Source organism: Taudactylus pleione, unplaced genomic scaffold, assembly GCF_031769625.1.
Source record: "Taudactylus pleione unplaced genomic scaffold, aTauple2 ptg000025l, whole genome shotgun sequence".
In the NCBI taxonomy this organism is placed as follows: domain Eukaryota; kingdom Metazoa; phylum Chordata; class Amphibia; order Anura; family Myobatrachidae; genus Taudactylus; species Taudactylus pleione.
The window spans coordinates 1702293-1725509 of record NW_028284427.1 but is presented as its reverse complement, the minus strand read 5'-3'; the positions used below and the strand labels follow the sequence as shown (position 1 = coordinate 1725509).

The following is a 23217-nucleotide window of genomic DNA, read 5'->3' as shown; positions in this document are numbered from 1 at the left end:
TGATTATTACCTACCAATATTTTCGCTCTTTGGGCCTGATTCAGACCCGCTCGCAAGCGGGTCGATGGTGGCCCAGTGCGCATGCGCACGACGGAGCCGGCTCCGTTCCCACTGACATCACGACATTCGGCTCTCGACTGACATTCGGCTCTCACTGACTCTCTGTGAAAGCCAAAATCTCTCTGGGGCTTGCGGCAACGAGACCATACCACAAGGGTCTCGTCGCAAGCCCGATGGTCGCGATGGTCTTGACCATCACGACCATCTTCCTGGCCGCTCGCTATAGCTGTGGGTGGTCACCCACAGCTATGCGAGCGGCCAGGAGGCCGCTCTAAAAAACAAGAAGGCAGGCCCTGATTCAGAGAGAGCGCTCTGTCAGAGCGTCCGGCTCTGAATCAGGCCCTTTGTTTTTATATTTATTGCGTTGCATGTGTATCTATGTGGAAAATAACTAAACAAAATCAATAGGAGGATATCAGGTCCATCTGACTTTCGATTATGTATCAGACATTACACTCCTATCTATTTGTTTAAAAAAATTGATTACGCATACTGTAGATCTCAGGGGACACAGTACAATTATATTGCAACATATAATAAGAATTTTTGTTTTGTATTGTTCTCTGTATACCTTGGAGATTTATTTTAATAGACTACATTAAAAGTAAATTTTTAATTATTACATAATTACACATAAGAGTGCCCCACAAAAAGAGCCTTCTTTCCTTTCTTTTCAATTAACACATACGTATTTTGGCTCTGGGGAGCACCACCAACTGGAGTTACTTCTAGACCCAACTTCTTTTGGGCGTTATTTGATGTCTATGTTGGTAATTATTATACTGATATACAAATCTTTTTCTGTGCGGATACAACCCCATCTCTTTATTTCCCTACCACTGCTGTAGTATGTAGATTTTTAATACCTGTTGCATCTAACTGCAGCACCAAAGAAACCAATGTCTAATGCTGTAAGCTTCAGCTACCGCAGCCTGGGCAAAGGGGCAACCATCGCGACTGATGGTCACGATGATAATCCCAGACACCTCCTTCTGCATTAGCATTTGAGATGGACGGAATTGCACAGCCACTTGTCTGCGGCTCTGCAATTCCGTCCATCTCTGAATCAGGCCCTAGATACAGATGCAGGGCTGCCATCGGGAGGGGACTACCGGGACTATAGTCCCGAGCCCAGACACTTGACAGAAAGAAGGGGGCTTGCCTGCCCCTACCACCCACTACTACCTCCTTAAGTGAAAGATGCACCCTTTCCTACCGGGTTCACCCTGCCAGGCCAGACTGATTTACAGGGGACAACTGACAAGGAGGGCCACCGCTCCTCCTGCCTACCCACTTGTTCAATAAAGTTTTTCTTTTAGTTGGCGTGCGTGCGTGACGCCACGCCGCACCACTGGCTATTTTGTTAGTCCCGGACCCCAAAATTTCTGATGGCAGCCCTGTACAGATGTGTCAACATACATCTATCCTCCGTACGCTACAAGTCACTTTACACATAACGCGTGAGTGCCTTTTGACTCGGTAGAGCTGAGCGTCTTTTCGTGCAACTTTGTACCTTCAAATGTATCTTATTCGCACAGGGCTGCGGATATGATACACGAACAGCTTCTGCTGATTAACATGATATGCAGCATGCCTATGTTCTCTGTGCGACTGCGTGTGTATCTGCACATGAAATGCTATGTTACAGTGTCAGCAGCTGTGACAAAGAATCGTAGCATTTCGCATTCAGGTACAACCGCAGCTGCACACAGAACATAGAAATGCCGCATATTATTTTAATTAGCAGATGCTGCTTGTGCTCTCCATTCACAGCGCTGTGCAAATAAGACACATTTAAAGGTAAAAAGTTGCACGAAAATATGCTTTGCACTACCGAGTCTTGCTACGGCATGGAGCAACTAGAAGGGCTGTTTAACGCACAGGGAAGCTAGATGTATGTGGACACATCTGTACAGAAATGAACACGCACATATAATGACTACAACGTCAGACTCCACCAAAGGGGCGTCTTAAGAAAGGAGGGGGACCGTGTGCACTCCCGTGCGGGGCCTCCTCCTCTCTTCCCGGTGGCCGGCAGCTGACTGACGCAGCTGGCCAGCCACCGGAGCATTAGTAGACTCCGGGCACTAGAGTGTGCCCAGAGTCTACTGCGCATGCGCAAAACACCGGGAAAATGGCCGCGGCGGCCATTTTTCTGGTGTTCTGAACAACGCTGATACCCACCGCGGGACCACAGACAGGTAAGTTTAAAATAATATGGGTTCAGGGTGTGCGGTGCAGGGCTCCCCAGGACCTGGGGGCCCGTGTGCCCCGCACACACTGCACCCATTATAGATATGCCACTGCTCCACCGAAATACAGACATAGGGACTGCCAATCCCGCTAATCCAGCAATTCTAATAATGCATTCAGTTTAATAGGTGCAGGACACATTGCATGCATGCCACACATTGAAATTATCAGACACCACAACACAGACTATGCTGGGCTGGTTACACCCATTAGAGGAGACATGCTCAGACTTCATCTTATATTGAATAATAAACTAACAACAACAAAAAAATTATTATTAAAAAAAAAAAAGATTTCAGTAAGATATATAGATATATATATATATATATCTGCTCTCCAAGAAGTTATATTCCCTCTAGCATTTATGGATGAAGATAATGTAGGTTGATCCCTGTCAGTCTATCAAATATCCCTACTGCTGTTAGAAGGTGGGATCAACTACTCTCAGCCCTGGTGTGTCCCAAGTGAATGCTGTCTCCCTGCGCTATATTGTCAGCTAAAGATAAATCTTAGGGCAGCTTATAAATTAATTAGTGCTTCCTACTAACCCTATAGCAAAGTATATTATATTCACGGCCGTATACCTTGTCCTTGTGAATGCTCCAGATTATTTACTGTCGAAGCCGGATGATTGGCTGAGACAGAATCTGTTGTAATTAAAATCTGCACAACGCCAATTTTGCGAATGGCAACAAGACACCATTATGCGAATGGCCACCGAGCGCCATTTTAGCGAATCTCACACATTATAAGTACATACGGCGATGTTATTTTTTAGCGTCGTGCGATTCCCACGCAATAGAATAATGTTTAAAAGTCCTCATTATATAAATACATACATTTACTAAAACATACAGTATGAACAACCCTGCAAAACACGTACCACGGTGTACTCCACAAACACGTAGTCGCATAACGCTAACTAGCGTCTTTTCTTAATACCCTTACACTAACACTATGCACTATTACATAGGAAGGTTCCCTAGCATTAAGGTTAATATGCGAGGTTTTATTCATTATTAATTATGTAATAAAGCGACTGTATTTAAGATCTCAGGTTTAGTACATGATAAGCAGACCTTGTTTGGTGCCATTCTGAACCTTGTGGATACAAATGTGTGGATACTGCAGATTGTGGATCCCAGGTTTTTCTATTTTGGCCTTGCCATTACAGGACTTAGGACCTTATTCAGAGGCGGCCGTACGGTCTACGACCGCACGGCCACCTCGATGTTTTGCCAGTGCGCATGCGCACGAGGGAGCCGGCTCCTTCGTGCGCATGCGTGAGACCCGCTACAATCGACAGCGCCGGTCGTAGCGGGTCTCTTTCCAAAGGGGGCGAGCTGTCGATGTTGATTGACAGCTCGCCCCATTTGGAAGGCGGGCCGGGGGGGTGGCAGCCCAAACGGAGGCGTTCCCATGGGAACGCCTGCCGTTTGGGGGAGGCCCCACTGACATCACTAGTGATGTCAGTGGAGAGCTTCCGGCTGACAGAGCCAGAAGCTCTCCGGGGCTTACGACAAGTGAGACCCTACCCTAGGGTCTCTTCGTAAGCCCCGATGGTCGCGATGGTCCCTGACCATCGCGACCATCACCCAAGCGGTCGTTAGAGCAGTGGGTGTTAACCCACAGCCTAACGACCGCAACAGAGGCGGGCGGTCAGGATGAAAGTGGCCGCCCAGTTTCTGAGCGACCACTTGCATCCTCCGACCGCCTCTGAATGAGGCCCTTAGTCTCTTCCTCAAAGCCCGATCGCGTCATACACAGAGAGGAAACAGGGCAGGCTTTCCTTAACCTTAAGGATAGTCTGACAAGACCACCTGCACTGGGAATACCTGATTATGAAAAACCTTTTGATTTGTACTGTACGGAAGCTAATGGTTGCGCAGCAGGTGTCCTCACACAAAAACATGGTGATGCCAGTAGGCCCATAGCATACTACAGTGCACAATTGGACACTGTGGCAAGATCACTCCCAACATGTTTAAGAAGTGTAGCAGCAACTGCTCTATTGGTCAGTAAGAGTGAGGATGTAGTATTAGGCCATGATATGATTGTTTATACACCCCATGCAGTATCTGCTTTGCTGAATTCTGCCCAAACCAGACGTCTCCTCAGCTAGGTTCACAAAATGGGAACTAGCCCTAATAGCACCTGCAAACATCACCATCAAATGGTGCAGTACGTTAAATCCAGCAATGTATTTACCATACGTGCAACAGGATGCACAAAGGGTGGAGAGAGGTGAGTCGCTGGTGGAAGGTGAGTTCTGCAGGTATATTGATGCACATGATTGTATGGAATATCTGAATCAAACCTTTACTGCAAGACCTGACATACGGGATACACCTTTATAGAATGCAGATGTGGCAATTTACACGGATGGGAGCTGTCATAGACAGACTGACACTGGAGAGTTATGTACAGGTTATGCTGTGGTAGATGATGAAGACATCATAGAAGCCAAACCTCTTGGTCCACCCCACTCGGCCCAAGTGGCGGAACTGGTGGCACTAAGAAGAGCTTGTGAATTAGCAGAAGGCAAATTTGCTAATATCTACACTCTCTATGTATGCCTTCGGGATGGTACATGACTTCGGTGCCCTATGGCGTCTGAGAAATTTTATGACAGCAGCAGGCACACCAGTCGCACATTCCAGACATATAAAAGGACTACTGACAGCGATCCAATTGCCAAAGGCAGTGGCGGTAATTAAGTGTAAAGCCCATACATGTGAGGATGATCCAGTGTCACTGGGTAACAACATGGCAGACGAAGCTGCCAAATGGGCAGCAGGGTTAAAACAGTGTGCCAATTAACCAAATGATGTTTCAAACGATTGACATTCAAAAATTAATTGAGATGCAAAATTTGTGTTCCATGCAGGAAAAGGCAGTCTGGAGGTCTGAGGGATGTGGGCAAGAGTCTCCTGATCTCTGGAGAGATGGACAAGGTAAGCCAGTGGCCCGCAAGCCTGTCTGAGGCAGCGCACGGTCTGACTCACTTGGGAAAGCAAGGTATGTGCAAATTGGTGAGAGCATACTGGTGTGCACCGGGTTTTTCTTCCCAAACGAAAAAAAAGCAATGTCCTGTTTGACCTGCTTGAGGAAAAACATTGGGAAAACCATCCCTACCGAATCATCCCACATTCCTCCGACCGACGGACTATTTCAGGTAATACAAATTAATTTCATCCAATTACCACCCTGCAGGAATCTCAAGTATGTATTAGTGTGCACTGATGTGTTTTCTAATTGGGTTGAGGCATACCCAGCTGCCACTAATACTGCTGCGTTTACTGCTAAGAAGATTGTTCAGGAGTTTGTATGCAGATACGGTATCCCTAGAATTATTGAAAGCGATAGGGGTACTAAGTTCACAGGAGATGTCTTCCAAAACATGTGTAAGTTCATGGGTATTAATAGTAGACTTCACACCCCGTACCGACCACAAGCCAGTGCCAAAGTGGAGAGGATTATTAAAAATAAATTAAGTAAAATCATGGCGGAAACCGGACTGGGTTGGCCAGAAGCACTACCACTTGTCCTTCATAGAATCAGGACAACTCCTAGATCCCCTCTCAATCTGTCCCCCTTTGAAATACTGTTTGGTAGACAACCTCATCTGATTATAAGCCCACAGGAAGATTTGAAAAGTAACGAGGTAACTGTAAGGCATCTTATAACAATGAGTAAACAGTTAAAACAGCAACAGCAGAAACTGAAATTGTTGTCACATGATATGCCTGAAACAAAATGTTATGGTATAGAACCTGGGGAATTTGTTATGATCAGAAATTTCTTGTATTCAGGTTGTTTGACAGATCGGTGGGAAGGTCCGTAGCAGGTGTTGCTGAAGAGTACAACTTCATTGAAAGTAGTGGAGAGAGATACCTGGGTCCATTCCACTCACTGTAAGAAGGTCAACCAACCAGTGGAGAGACAAGGCGGAATCGAGGGAGATAACATAGAACTGTCAATTGCGAGTCTGTTCCGGGAAGGTTAAAGGTTACAGTGAGACACCTGAGCTAAAGAAATTTGAAGATAATTGTTTTCAGCAATGGATTGGTCTGCTGTGGTTATCTTTGTGTTTTCTCCCAGAGTTCTCATTATCTTGGGTTGTTTTGGGATCTCTGGTTTCTGTGACGGAGGACAGAAGACTGTGAGGGGAGCTGATGGTGATATCAATGGAGTGGAGTTGGAAGACGGAGTGCTAAACCAACCGGGGGAGTATCTGACCAAACCCAGTACAGTAATTGTTAAGAGATCTGCTATGTGGAAACTCGGAGACAGTGTGAAGGTCTATCATCTGAGGATTATTGTATTTGTGAGTTTTGTGGGTCCTTTGTTGATGAGAATTGCATCCGGCAGTGCCAACCTAAGTATAACCAGTATTGGGGGTGGGAATCCTTTAGAGGATTATCATACTATGGTGGGTAAAGTTTTAAACCAGACTGACTGTTGAGTGTGTTCTCATGTGTCCCAGGGACACCATAATGTAGGGTTAGTGCCGTTCCCATTAAATGTCTCTGAGGTCTTAGAATTACAAGGGAAGACGCTGGATGGAAAATTTCTTAACACCAAACCACCTCATTTTAAACTCCACCAGTACCAAGTAGATAAATCACTTTTATGTTTGAACATCACCAACTGCAATAAACCAGGAAGTTGGGAGGTGACTGGGAATAACCAGACGATGACCTTCTCACTAAGAGCTGATTAGGAGCCTATAAATTTTGAACTGTTACGCACAATTAGGTTAAATGGGAGACACTTTGGGTATCGGTATACATTAAGTAACATCAAAGAAATGGTTGGCAGAGTACCAGAAGGGTACTGTGCCAGGGTTATACAACCAGAAACGTGTGTTAGCCAGATGGGAGAACCTGAGATAGGATCATTTGTGAGGGAAATGTGTTGGATGATCATAATGCATTCTATTCCTTATCTTCTCCCCGATGATGTATATTTTATATGTGGAAGGAAAGCGTATAAATGGCTCTCTCCGAGTTCTGAAGGTTTGTGTTATCTGGGAAGAGTACTCCTAGAGGTTATGATCCTTACACATGGTGAAATGCTTGGTATTCATAAAAACACACCATCACCATATATTCACACACAGTATGAACACAGAGACAAAAGGAATATGATACCTGGTAATGTACATAAAGCCACACAGTTAATAAGTGAAACAACTGGCTTTCAAGTTTTAGTTGCATTGGATCCCACCAGGATCGCTCGCAGTAGACTAAATTTCAGATCTATCCAAGACCTAGCTAAATTAATAGATAATATCACCAAGATGTATGATGACACATTTAGGTACACAGGTAAGGAGTTACAGGCCTATAAGAAAGAACTTGTGCAACACAGATTAGTATTAAATTATTTCATTATTTAACCGCTGTCACTGGAGGATATTGTGTGACTTTGGCCACTCAATTTAGTGTAAAGTGTTGCACATACATTACCAACAATACTAGTGACCCCAAGGAGGTGATAGACCTAAAGATGGATGAAATTCTGCAGTTGACATTGGAATTTCGGAAGAACCATAATGCTTCAGTGGCTGAAGTAGAGGAGAAGGTAGAGGAATGAGTCTCTAGGTTGAACCCAGTGAATTGGTTCTCCGGTGTAGGAGAGTGGGTCCAGGAAATGGTTGCTAGCATAGTTAAACTCCTGATCCTTATATTGGTTGTCAAAGTAATTGGCTCTTGTGTCAAATGTGTTCCTACTGTGTGGAAAATGTAAAGATAAGGTAAATTGAAGGAATGAAATTATGATGGTGGTTAGTAGTAACAATATGAATACTGAGGTAAATGAAGGACTGCGTCACAACTCTGAACTAGATTGTACCATCAGATGATGTATAGACTTAGACATGCATGAAATGTATTATGAAATGTTATTTTAAACATCTTAAATAATGTAAGTCCCTATCCCCTTCAAGACTTCCTTTATAGCTTAGATGCATCCCCATATCTTTCCCATGATCTCCCAAGATCCGTGGTGTGCGTGTAAGGGTAGTTTTATGTCCCCCAGAGACACATTATTGATGGTTTAAGAACCACCTTGTGCCATCCCATAATATAACATTAAATAATATGTCGTAATGTAAGCCTAAATTAAATTTTTAAAAATCAGAGTTGTTGGCTATCAAAGGGTGGACTGTCGAAGCCGGGTTGATTGGCTGAGACAGAATCTGATTAAATTAAAATCTGCACGACGCCATTTTGCGAATGGCAACAAGACGCCACTGTGCGAATGGCCGCCCAGCGCCATTTTAGCGAATATCACACAATATAAGTACATACGGCTATGCTATTTTTTAGCGTTGTGCGATTCCCACACAATGGAACAATGTTAAAAAAAGTCCTCATTATATAAATACATACATTTACTAAAACATATAATATGAACAACCCTGCAAAACACGTACCATGGTGTACTCCACAAACACGTAGTCGCACAACGCTAACTAGCGTCTTTTCTTAATATCCTTACACTTACACTTTGCACACTTACATAGGAAGGTTCCCTAGCATTAAGGTTAATATGCGAGGTTTTATTCATTATTAATTATGTAATAAAGCGACTGTATTTAAGATCTCAGGTTTATTACATGATAAGCAGACCGTGTTTGGTGCCATTATCCACTGTTTATTTGCAGATTTCCGGTTCCATCGGCAAGGAAATCGCAACATGCGTCTGGGAATTATGGATCATAGAGAGATAGGCATTGAAATGTACTCTGTTCATGTAATGTAATTAGCCAGTTTAGACTTGTTCTTCGGTGGGAAAACAGACACAAAGAAGGTGTTGGAGGCTGAACTATTACAATACAAACTGACCTATGAACTGCATCGTAACAGGAGAACCAGGAAGAAGAATCAATGGGATTATGCCAACTTGTTCTATTGTATTGCCTATCTCTGCAAGGGTTTATATGCAAGCAAAAAAAGAAAAAACAAGAAAAATACTGCACTAGTTAGTAAGAATAGTGTATCAATGTTAATGAGGCCCCTTATATTTGAAATTGTTAATAAATACAAGTAATAATATTATATTCATGTAGGGGGTGCAGCCTGATGACAATGAAAAGTACATCAAATACACCGAAGAAGAAGAATGTCTGTTACAGGCGCACAAAGAATGATTAAAACATAACTTTTAATTCATCTAGTTATAAACATGTAAAACTAAAAATCAACAGCGAAATATTAAAAGGAAACAGATGTCTCCAAACTATGGACAAACATATATGGTGTAGACTGGACTCTAGAAAAAGTGTCAATAAAAAGAATCTCAATAAAAGACTGTATGTCCCGCTGTGTGATAGATATATAGTATATAATGATACGTATAGAATAATGAGCAGGATTACACACTAAATTCTATATAATATGTGCTGTTAGCAACAATGTTGTGTGTCCAACTCTCAATAAATTGATGTAACCAAGTGTAAGTCTAAATGTAGCTCTTTATGTGGAGTATAGCCACCATATAAAGCAAAAAATGCATGTACTATAAATGATGGATCCAATTCTGTCTAGACCAAAACTCCTGCATAAAATGTTTAATCATGAGGTAAGGATAGATAAATCAGTAAAGATATCCCTACATTGCTGCATGCAGCGCTATATATAATAGAGGTCGCTAATAGCCCTGAATGTCACGTGTGCGCTATATAATAGCGTACCCTTATTCACCAGCATGTGTATTTAACATTGGCAGTAATTATACTCCATCAGATAAAATGCCAATGATAATATCAGTGGTATATGTCTAAACTTCTAGAATGGCTGAGTATGTTAAGTGATGAGAAAAATCATTATAATAATCGCAATCACATTGTATCTCCGTATTAACAATGAATATAGGAGGGCTCTCCTTATTGAGTAGGTAAATATTATATAAATATAAAGCAGCTATATATATTTTTCAGTGCTTAGTAATATGCTGTTTTGTATAACGGAGCAGTAAGACTTTCAAATACTGTGCATGGATTGTCTGACAAATAGATTGGTGGATATTACTTGTGTGCTGCAGAAAATTAACCCCAGATAGTAAACATAAAGGTAAATATTATCAGGATGCTGATACTATCTGTGTTATACAATTATAAAGCATCTATATATATTCCAATGATTAATAGTGTGCTGCTTTATGTAGTGGAGCGGCAAGACTTGCAGATACTGCACATAAATTATATAAGAATATCTGTAAATATTGCTGGTATATTGCAGTAAATTATCCTCAGATGTTAAGCATAGAGGTAAGTATTGTCAGGACGCTAACATGTTCTATGATTTAAGCGTCTAGAAAGTTCTGCATAGCTGTAATGTCAGCTGTTTTCAACGTCTTGCTGAGTTTATGTATAACAGGTCACAGAGTTTTGGCATACAGACATCACATGTATGGTTATTCGTCTATTACATAAATAAACATAAGGTCACACAGCGGGACCTGCCGCCAACGCGCGTTTCGCTGACAAAAGCTTTATCAAGGCTAACCAGATTGCTCTGTCTGAAGGTCTAATATACGTGAGTATGTCCAATCCAAATTCATTCTTAGAATCACATGTCAATCCTCATCAGGTGCATTCCACTCGTGCTAATCAAGCCCAATTGTGGTCATGGGATACTCTGGATGCAAAGAACCTAAAGCACATCGATCAAAGGTATTCCCCATGAAAATAGTGGAATATAAGTGTTATCTAATGATTAAATATAACGCATAATAGTTACAGTATAGTACAGACATTACAGCATAGTTGCCGACATTCAGCTCCCTCCTTCCGGGAGGGAGCTGAATGCCTGCATTGTGTGGGGGCGTGGCCGGGCTATGATGCCATTTTGGGGGCGGGGGCGTGACCGCACGATCGCGTCATCGTGGCCCCGCCCCCTCTTCACAATGCCGGAAAAAAGCACTGTGAAGCAGGGGGCGGAGCCACGATGACGCGATTCGGCGCGAATCGCGTCATCAGGCCCCCCGCCAGCGGGGGTTTTTACTATTAGTCTGGGGGGGTAGGCGGCAGCCGGGAGGCTTGCCTGCCTTTCCGGGGGGTCGGGAGCGGCACCCGATATTCGGGAGGCTCCCGACCAAATCGGGAGGGTAGGCAAGCCTGCATTACAGCTATGCAGAACTTTCTAGACGCCTAAATCATAGAACATGTTAGCGTCCTGACAATACTTACCTCTATGTTTAACATCTGAGGATAATTTACTGCAATATACCAGCAATATTTACAGATATTCTTATATAATTTATGTGCAGTATCTGCAAGTCTTGCCGCTCCACTACATAAAGCAGCACACTATTAATCATTGGAATATATATAGATGCTTTATAATTGTATAACACAGATAGTATCAGCATCCTGATAATATTTACCTTTATGTTTACTATCTGGGGTTAATTTTCTGCAGCACACAAGTAATATCCACCAATCTATTTGTCAGACAATCCATGCACAGTATTTGAAAGTCTTACTGCTCCGTTATACAAAACAGCATATTACTAAGCACTGAAAAATATATATAGCTGCTTTATATTTATATAAAATTTACCTATTCATTGTTAATACGGAGATAGAATGTGATTGCGATTATTATAATGATTTTTCTCATCACTTAACGTACGCAGCCATTCTAGAAGTTTAGACATATACCACTGATATTATCATTGGCATTTTATCTGATGGAGTATAATTACTGCCAATGTTAAATACACATGCTGGTGAATAAGGGTACGCTATTATATAGCGCACACGTGACATTCAGGGCTATTAGCGACCTCTATTATATATAGCGCTGCATGCAGCAATGTAGGGATATCCTTACTGATTTATCTATCCTTACCTCATGATTAAACATATTATGCAGGAGTTTTGGTCTAGACAGAATTGGATCCATCATTTATAGTACATGCATTTTTTGCTTTATATGGTGGCTATACTCCACATAAAGAGCTACATTTAGACTTACACTTGGTTACATCTATTTATTGAGAGTTGGACACACAACATTGTTGCTAACAGCACATATTATATAGAATTTAGTGTGTAATCCTGCTCATTATTCTATACGTATCATTATATACTATATATCTATCACACAACGGGACATACAGTCTTTTATTGATATTCTTTTTATTGACACTTTTTCTAGAGTCCAGTCTACACCATATATGTTTGTCCATAGTTTGGAGACATCTGTTTCCTTTTAATATTTCGCTGTTGATTTTTAGTTTTACATGTTTATAACTAGATGAATTAAAAGTTATGTTTTAATCATTCTTTGTGCGCCTGTAACAGACATTCTTCTTTTTCGGTGTATTTTTTATATGCAAGCACCCTGAATCTGTCAGTCATCTTTTCTTTGCTGTTGACAGAGGTTTCATAGTTGATGCCGGGAATCTGGATTCAGAGCGCATGCGTATGTATTCGACTGTACCTAGTGATTGTATAATCTGTTTGCGCTAATTGTATTTAGACCACAGCATGTAACTATCTGCTTTTTGGTTAATAATAACTTTTTGTGCTTTGGAAACACAATCAGAGTCTGGAAAGCAATTATTTCTTGTGCGACTTATAACGCTAAATAGCGACATATAGGGTGTATAGATAGGTAGGAATTGATAGTTACACCTTCTCTATCACACTCTATTTATTTCTGCTGCAGCTAATGCATTCAATGTACTGGTAACTGATCTGGAGATTTATGCAGTCATGCTAGGGTAGCAAGTCTCACCACCTCCTGGGTAGCTGCGAGGAACAAGGGAGTTAAGATAGGTGTCAAAATACCGGCGCCTATCTCAATCCCGACACCAGAACTCCGAAGGACGCCAGACCAAACGAGGTAAGTCTGGGGTGCCCTTAGCATCATTCGCGGTGGGGGGGGGGTTAGGTTTAGGGTCAGTAGCGGGGTTAGGGTTAGGTTTCTTTTTGGGGGCGGGGTGGAGGTTAGCATTAGGCATCCCTAGGGTTAGAGTTAGCGCGCCCAACCCCCCTCCCCGGGAGGATTAGGTTTAGGGCGCGGTAAGGGGGGTTTAGGGTTAGGCACTCAGGCTCCTAGACCTCGGTGCTCAGCTGCTGCCCGACTATTGACCGGAGTAAGTATGACCTGTTACACAGCCCACACAGGCTACGCTCCCTTCAGTTACCTGGCTGCTGCTATTAAGCTCTGAGGCAGCTCCAGTGACCGGGATAGTGTGCTCAAGAGGGGGAACGCCAGTCTGAACTGCAGTAGCGGTGATTCCTCTATTTATACCCCCCCTTGCTCCTACCTTCCACGCGACCCCCTCTTTCTGCCTTAAACCACCTTGCTCTACCCCTTCCAGAACAAACTCCTCTAGCACAAGCCCCACTATTCTCCCTATCTGTATATGTCTAGTAAAAAAACATACACCATGGATATATCTTTCCTCTATAACAATAAATATCAATTTAATATCTCAGAAAGGATCATTCACCTTACCGATATATATAGGTATTACCTCACATTATTTACTAAGATAACTGAACATACAGTGCATCCGGAAAGTATTCACAGCGCTTCACTTTTTCCACATTTTGTTATGTTACAGCCTTATTCCAAAATGGAATAAATTCATTTTTGTCCTCAAAATTCTACACGCAATACCCCATAATGACAACGCGTTAAAAGTATTTTTGAGATTTTTGCAAATTTAATTAAAAAAAATAAAACTACAGGTGGACTCCAGTTAAGCTGTAGGAACATCTCAAGGATGATCAGTGGAAACAGGATGCACCTGAGCTTATTTTTGAGCTTCATGGCAAAGGCTGTGAATAATTATATACATGTGATTTCTTAGTTTTTTTTTTTATTTTTTACTTAAATTTGCAAAAATCAGAAAAACATTTTTTTACAAGTTGTCATTATGGGGTATTGCGAGTAGAATTTGAGGACATTAATGAATTTATTCCATTTTGAAATAAGGCTGTTACATAACAAAATGTGGAAAAAGTAAAGCACTGTGAATACTTTCCGGATGCACTGTATATATCCTATTTGCTACAACTGGTGTCTACTCTAAGATATTTTTATATATATATATACACACACACATATTCATACAGATATACAAATACACACACATATATACATGTAAGAAGTTATATTAAGCTATATTTTAGGGAACATTCAACAGAAGGGCTGCAAAGGTCTTGGTTTATTTGTGGAGCAGCTGTATATGGGTGTTATAGAGACTAAAATAAGTGTGGTTTGTTAGGGAGTTTTTGACTGTTCTCTGGTGACAGGCTTCGGTTCCACTTGGAACCTTGTTGTTGCAGTAAGTACAGGAAACAGGTCCTTCTTTGCACAAAAGCTGGGCAAGTGCATTGGTGGTGGTCATGGGTGCCACCTGCAAGTGGCTACAATTTAGATGTAGAAATGTTGGGGGCAGGAGGCCCATTTTTGGTACATGTTGTGCAAGGGGTGTTATAACCCCTTTTCTGTTCATGATGGTTTTTGAATCACATAATTTTGCCTTAACCTGTTTGCTTGTGCTTTGCTATGTTTACAGGGAAAATATATACATAGGTGGTGAATATATATAAGGACTAGAATGCATGCATGTGTTGGAGCAGAATCGGTAATACCGCCGGACCTAAACCCGGCAGATCAAGATCCTGACTAGGGTAAGTAAATCCCCTAACCCTCACCTCCCACCCTAGTGCCTAATCCTAACCTCCCCTAAGGGGTGCCTAAAACTAACCCCCCTCCATGCACCCTAAACTTAACCCTCCCGGGGGGATGAGTCACCCTAACCTCCCCCGATGCTGCTTGACCCTAACCCCCCTTCCCCTAGTCTAACCCTAACCCTCCTGGGGGGTGCCTGACACTAAGGCCCTCATTCAGAGCCGTACGCTCTGAGCAGAGCGCACGCTCTGAATGAGGGCCGTCCTACATAACTATGGAGCGTCCTCCTGGACGCTCGTATAGCTGTGGGTCACCACCCACAGCCTATACGAGCGTGCAGTTTGATGGCCGCGATGGTCATGACCATCGCGACCATCGAAACTGCGAGCCGGAGCCTGCGGTTGAGGTTTTCAACCGCAAGCTCCGGAGTGATTTTGGCTCTATCAGAGCCAAAATCACTCCCACTGACATCACTAGTGATGTCAGTGGGCCGGCTTCTGACGGTAGGCGTTCCCTTAGGAACGCCCCCATCAGGGAAGCACGCCCCCGGCACGCCCACCAAAGGGGGCGTGCTGTTAATCAACATCGACAGCACGCCCCCTTTGATCAGACACAACGAGCGAAGGAAAGTCCTTCGCTCGTCGCGTCTGGCGCATGCGCACGACGGAGCTCCCTCCGTCGTGCGCATGCTCAGTGCAGAACATCGACCCACTTGCGAGCGGACAGCCGCTTGCGAGTGGGTCTGAATCAGGCCCTAAGTCCCCCCGGAAGTCCCTAAACCTAACCATCCCCTCCCCGCGCGGCTAAGTGCTCCCGTTGCCCGGCTTACCTACGTTCGGTATGCCGGGCGTCAGGATTTCGGCGTGGGGCTAATGATAGGCGTCAGTATTTAGACACCTATCTTTAGTCCCATGCCGGGCTTTCACTGTCAGAATTTCGGCGGTTGGCATTTCGACTGCCAGCATCCGGACTACATCCTATTGGGGCATGTGCATTTTATAGGGCACACTGAATGTATGTGTATGGTGTGTAGGTAGATATGAAGTGTTATAACTGTGTATGAAGAATCCATATGCATGTAGAAGATGCATGTGCTGGGGCAGAGGAATGCGTTATGTTATTAAGGTAGTATTTGAGAAAACTATATGTATGAGGAGAATGTGTCTGCAAGAAATAACAAGCCTGTTAAAAAAATGGAAGTCTGGGTAAAAATGCATGGAAGGAAGGAATTTTTATACAGTATGTGAGCTTGTGATTGTGCTGGTGAATGCTTTTTCTACAATCTACACTACACAAATTGTTAACACAATAATGACACAAATACATTGTTACCCTTCTCAGAATCCTTGTAGCTATGTATTGTGGGCATCCTGTTACTGTATGCCAGATTGGTCCAACTCTTCCTTCATAGTAGTTCCCCACAAATCAGTTATATGACCGCATAACAGGATGTTTTCCCATACAACATTTCCGCACATGTCAGACCAAAGCAACCAGAACTTTTCATTTCTGGATAAGAGTAATTTCTGAAACTGGGTACACACCTGACCGATATATCTGCAGATGATGGTTGTTCATACACACTGAACAACCATCATCTGTCATCTGGCCGCGGATCCCGCTGGCCCCTGCTGCAAGTGTACGGGCGGTTGGCTGAATGCCCATGTACACAGCACGATGGACAGATATATTTGCAGATATACAGTATCTGCCATCGGCTGTGCAGCACAGCCGACGCGATATGTCTGAACGATGTTGTTCACAGACATATAGCTGGTATATACTGGCTGACAGGCACACAATATATTGGCCAATCAATTGATTGGCCAATAGATCTACCAGTGTGTACCCAGCATAACACACGTCAGTATCAAGCTACTGTACCAACAATCTCTATAAAAGGAGTTGGCTGACAACTCTTCTGGTGTTTATCTCCTGGCCGCATTTTGGACTATTCTACATAACAACACATCAGTCCGTGCAGGTACTGTGACTATTAATTCAAGACTTTTACTATATACCCCAGTTATTGGAGTCCATAGGCCTACAGTATATTACTGTCAGACAATTAAGCTGGCCACACATCTAAAGATTATCTGTCCAACCAGCCAACTAGTTGATTGGTTGGTATGAAAATCTGGTAAGGTATGAAAGCAAATGACAATCAGCAATTTGATCCCAAATGCCGGAAAATGGACAAAAACTGTTGTTTGAACAAATTGTTTAGATCAAACATTTAACATACTTGTCTGACGACCATTTTCATCTGTTTTCTGGCTGATTGCTGATTGTCAGTTACTCCCATACATTACTAGATTTTCATTCCAACCAATCAACTAGTTGGCTGGTTGGACAGATAATCTTTAGATGTGTGGCCAGATTTCCAAGTTATGTCTGTCCAACAACATCCTACTTAGCCACTATTGCTTGTTCTACAAATAGGGTGTGAAAATCATGACTGTACATCCAAAAACCGGACTATTAACAGGTAACAAAATAGACACTTAAAGTATCATGAAACAGTGAAACAAAAGCCTTGCTATTATGAAATGAATCATATTATTATGATACCTAAAAGAGAAATCACAATCTTAGCCATGTATTAATACACCTCACTGTCATTGTACTAACATGATTAAACACATATGTATACTGTATTACACATTTTATAGACTAGTAAACTCCTAATAAAAACTTATAACTAATCATCTACAGATATTTACCAGCCTAATAAGGTGGGTCTTCCCATAACAAACCAATTTAATACTAGTGCACAAAAAACAAGAATTTTGGTTCTTACCTGCTAAATCACTTTCTCTGACTCCATCTGGGGGACACTTCCTTACACATGGGGTTAGAGTGATATGGAGGCGTCAGCACTTAATGAGCTAATTAGCTCTATAAAAACTCCTCCACTCTGACCCCCCTTAGTTTGAACTTAAAAAGCCTGTAGGATAGGTTGAAGAACAACTATAACCAACTTACTCATATATCCACAAATAAGGGAGGGATCGAAGTGTCCCCCAGATGGAGTCAGTAAAAGAGGTAAGACCCAAAATTCTTGTTTTCTCTTCCTACATCTGGGGGACACTTCCTTACTCATGGGGATGTACCAACGAGTGCTCCTAGGGGAGGGTTCGTCCAGAGTTATCTGAATTTAAGCCTTTACGTCCCAGGTCAGATACAGTGGACTTAAGAGTCATAAACTTGCTGAATATATGTATCGAGAACCCTGTAGTGCTCTACATAACTGTTTTGCTGATGCCCTATTACGCGCTGCATCTGACGACTTACTGAATGCCAATTCTGAAACTCCATAACTTGGTGGTCAACAACACCAACTGCTAGATGAAATGAATAGAGATCCTAACTAGTATAACTCGTTCAGTCCCGTCCTATGTCTTACAGCATCCTGGGCCTAAACCATCTGAACCTGAAACCCAGAAGGGTGCTCCTGCTGACACTGAGAAACAGTATAAAAAATAGATAACAGCGCTAGTGAGCGGCGTAGATCGTCTTTAAAGTGGGGTTTGAGAAATGTACCCTGTAACCTGATAAATTATCTGTAAATACACATGGCTTATTAAAAAACATTTATTAGACACATTAATAGCCCATCATCTCCTAAAATAGGGAGTGATGGCAAACACACATAAATAAAACAGATTGTATAATATGGGGTTAGTGGTATTCTATGTTCTGCTAATTATAGTATCCCACCCTTCAATGGAAATGACTATTTGAGGAGAATATGCAGGATTTGTATGTCCCGGTATAATATCCAGCAGTTTTTATGTAGGTAGAACTATTACCATTCCTGGTTGCATTAGCAAGGAGTCCTCACAGTATTTGTATCCTTATGATGAAGGAAATAGTCCAGTGATGTCTCTGTTTCAGACAAGGGCCGGTCCGGATCTGTTAGTAATAATTCTTAGTAATCCTTTCCTCAGGTAAATCCAGTGGGTCGGGAAACCAGTAACCCAAGGCTCAATGCATTTCCGTGTGGAAGTAGCCCACACCTTCATCAGGAGCAAGTGTGTAAGCTTCTGTGAGTGTCCCAGATATTTATACTGTTTTAATGAGTAAATTGTTAACAGGTGTCTATGGAGTTGTAAATGATTAACCAAGCCATGTGGTAAAAGGTAACTAAAATCCTATAATAGGAGAAGGTAACCATTTCATAAAGCAACATTTCATTTATATATAAAATAAAACGAACAGTAATAGACCTAAAAAGTCAGGTAAATACCTGTACCTATTCATCCCCCATCGTGGTCACGTAAGCGGAGTCCAATCACATGTCCCGCGGCATAGGCAGATTTACAACTGGTTCAAAGCCAGTCACATGTCTGTGACTCAAATGGCTTCACTGATGGATAGCATCAGTGTGATACACATCACATATACATACTATGTATATATATATTTATTATAGAGTTACAGAAAATATCTGAGTAAATCCATCTATAATTTGCCAGATACTTATCCTAACAGCAGAAGCCATAGACCCTGCAAATCATTTGACCCAGGCTGGTTCCTACCAAGCTGGCCGAAGTTTTCACAACCTCAGTGGTATTCCTTTCAGACATGTTGCACTTATAGTATAAATACTGATGTAAAACACAGCTTATATACAAAAACCAGCATCACAGCAAATATTTGGTAAAGTATAAATAAACTGTCAGATACTTATCTAACTTCCACATGGAGTTGAGCTAAGGAGGGGAGAGGTAAAGAACTTTGCAGTCAACTCATTCAAATCTCTTTATCAGCTGATGGACTGAACCATTCCACAGGGTCCTCCAGGCAGATATCGTCCTCCGATCAGCCAGATGCCTTACCTCCGCGTTACCTTTACAGCGGGTAGACACTGAACGCATCCGCCCCTATAGTCCAACCCTTTCATATAGGGTGAAAGAGAGGCTTTGTTACCGATGAATCAGTCACCCCTCCTCTGATTAGGAGTGTGACCTGATCTGGTCTCCACTTTCTGGATGCACCTTCCATGATCTTTTACCCTGCCAACCATGTATTCTGGATATCCAAGATGAATTTCCTGTCAGCATCTTGCTGCAGGCTGCGTCCATCGCTCCTGGGGATTGCGACGCCTCCCCATTCTCCATGCCTGGGTCCCTGCTTCCGAGCCCTGCAATCTGACTGAACTCTGTAAAGCCACGCCATCTCAACAACCAGCCTCAGCTCTTTGTAGAGCATGCAAACGGGTAGTAGAGACTCCACACTACACAAACATACCCAGCTTGGATATCGAAGGAGAACAGGGGGGATACCAACCCATAGAGAAAGAGGGAAAGATAAAAGAAAGAAAAAAGGGAAAAAAAACCCAAAACATATACTGTACCAAAGGCTGTCCTGTTTCTCGAGCTAACTTAGTGCTGATCTACTCCTTCAGCACTTAATGAAAAACTGTGGAGGGGTCAGAGGGGAGGAGTTTTTATAGAGCTAATTAGCTAGCTCATTAAGTGCTGACGCCTCCATGCCACTCTAATACAATGTGTAAGGAAGTGTCCCCCAGATGTAGGAATAGAAAATATAGAATTATGTAAAAATAAACATTTTTTTTTAATAATTCATTATGAATATAAATTGCCAATTTCCATTTAGCAATGACAGGGTCGAGGCAACTTGCAAAAAATATATTATTTTTTCAACAGATTATTATCTTATTACCGAAGAACAAATGTGCATAAATGAGTCAACATAAGTAAATTTCCTTACTAAAAGTAAATATTCTGCACCTCACTAAAGACAAGAGTGAAATTAACGATTTACCAACAAAATTATTTTTATACAGTACTTGTATGACTTTTCCTCCGCTCTGTTAATTTCATGTATTGGTTTAACAAATCAAAAGTGAAATAAATGACTCACAATATTTAAAAGTGTCAAAAGATATTTCTGTACATATTCTTTTCCATGAAATCGTACAACGGAGTCATCCACTCCAAGCAGAACTTCTAAGTTGTAATCATTGTCACTTGCGTGTCTACGATTTCTCTTTTGCGTGCTGTTGATTCGATTTTCAATATGGTCAACCATATTTTCCAGGATATTAGAGTTAAGTTGGCCACGCTCTGAAATAAAACAAAAATCAAAAAGCAGGATTTATAATATCAGGTAGAATAAAAAGTGAAGCAAAATGAGTAAAATCTAAAAGTACTTTAAAGAAGTACACCACAATAAGATTAGCTAGTGTAGGTTGAGTCTCCCATATCCAAATATTCCAAAATATCAAATATTCAGAAAAAAAGGGATTTTTTAAGCATGACTGAGATAGCGACGCCTTTGCTGTCTGATGTTTCAATGTACACAAACTTTGTCTAATACACAAAATTTTTAAAACTATTGTATAAAATTATCTTCAGGCTGTGTGTATAAGATCTATATGAAACATACAGTCAGGTCCATAAATATTGGGACATTGACAGAATTTTCAGATTTTGGCCTCTATTCACCACCACAATGGTTTTGAAATGAAACAAACAAGATGTGCTTTAACTGCAGACTTTCAGATTTAATTTGAGGGTAATTACATCCAAATCGGGTGAACGGTGTAGGAATTACAACAGTTTCAATTTGTGCCTCCCACTTTTTAAGGGGCCAAAAGTAATGGGACTATCAACTCAAAAGCTATTTCATGGACAGGTGTGGGCTATTCCCTCGTTATTTCATTATCAATTAAGCAGGTAAAGGTGTGGAGTTGATTCTAGGTGTGACATGTGCATTTGGAATCAGTTGCTGTCGACTCTCAATATGATATCCAAAGAGCAGTCACGATCAGTGAAGCAAGCCATCATTAGGCTAAAAAGACCCGGAAGACCACGGAAAACAACTGTGGTGGATGACAAAAGAATTATTTCCCTGGTGAAGAAAAATCCCTTCACAACAGTTGGCCAAATCAAGAACACTCTCCAGGAGGTAGATGTATATGTGTCAAAGTCAACAATCAAGAGATGACTTCACAAGAGTGAATATAGAGGGTTCACCATAAGATGCAAACCATTGGTGAGCCACAAAAACAGGAAGACCAGATTAGAGTTTGCCAAACAACATCTAAAAAAGCCATTACAGTTCTGGAACAACATCCTATGGACAGAGGAGACAAAGATCAACTTGTACCAGAGTGATGGGAAGAGAAGAGAAGGAAAGGAACTGCTCATGATCCAAAACATACCACCTCATCAGTGAAGCATGGTGGTGGTAGTGTCATGGCGTGGGCATGTATGGCTGCCAGTGGAACTGGTTCCCTTGTATTTATTGATGATGTGACTGCTGACAAAAGCAGCAGAATGAATTCTGAAGTGTTTCGGGCAATATTATATGCTCATATTCAGTCAAATGCTTCAGAACTCATTGGACGGCGCATCACAGTGCAGATGGACAATGACCCGAAGCATACTGCAAAAGCAACCCAAGAGTTTTTTAAGGCTAAAAAGTGGAATGTTATGCAATGGCCAACTCAATCCCCTGACCTGAATCCGATTGAGTATGCATTTCACTTGAAGAAGACAAAACTGAAGGGAAAATGCCCCAAGAACAAGCAGGAACTGAAGACATTTGCAGTAGAGGCCTGGCAGAGCATCACCAGGGATGAAACCCGGCGTCTGGTGATGTCTATGTGTTCCAGACTTCAGGCTGTAATTGCCTGCAAAGGATTTCCAACAAAGTATTAAAAAGTGAAAGTTAGATTTAGGATTGTTAAGTTTGTCCCATTACTTTTGGCCCCTTAAAAAGTGGGAGGCACATATAGAAACCGTTGTAATTCCTGCACCGTTCACCTGATTTGGATGTAATTACCCTCAAATTAAATCTGAAAGTCTGCAGTTAAAGCACATCTTGTTTGTTTCATTTCAAAGCCATTGTGGTGGTGAATAGAGGCCAAAATATGAAAATTCTGTCAATGTCCCAATATTTATGGACCTGACTGTAAGTGAATTTTGCATATGTAATAAAAACTTTGTTTGATGCATCAAAATTATTACAAATATTGTATAAAATTATCTTCATGCTACTGTATGTGAAACATAAAAAACAAATACATTCTGTGTTTAAAATGGGTCCCATTCACAAGACATCTCATTGTGTGGTATGCATATATTCCAAAATACAGAAAAATCTGATATCCAAAATACTTCCGGTCCCAAGCATTTTGTATATGGGAGACCCAACCTATAACATCCACAAAATTACAAAATGTGAGCACATGGTTGGTACACTCCCTCTT

General features: G+C 41.8%; 1 protein-coding gene across 1 annotated transcript in view; it reads right to left on the bottom strand.

Moving 5' to 3' along the window:
* The window catches only part of LOC148539621 (A disintegrin and metalloproteinase with thrombospondin motifs 2-like), a 975120-nt gene that overhangs the window by 663378 nt on the left and 288525 nt on the right, over positions 1-23217 (bottom strand). Inside the window, exon 4 of the mRNA XM_088451253.1 lies at positions 20865-21067. Coding sequence (XP_088307379.1) covers positions 20865-21067 — 203 coding nt within the window. The remainder of the gene's footprint in view (positions 1-20864; positions 21068-23217) is intronic.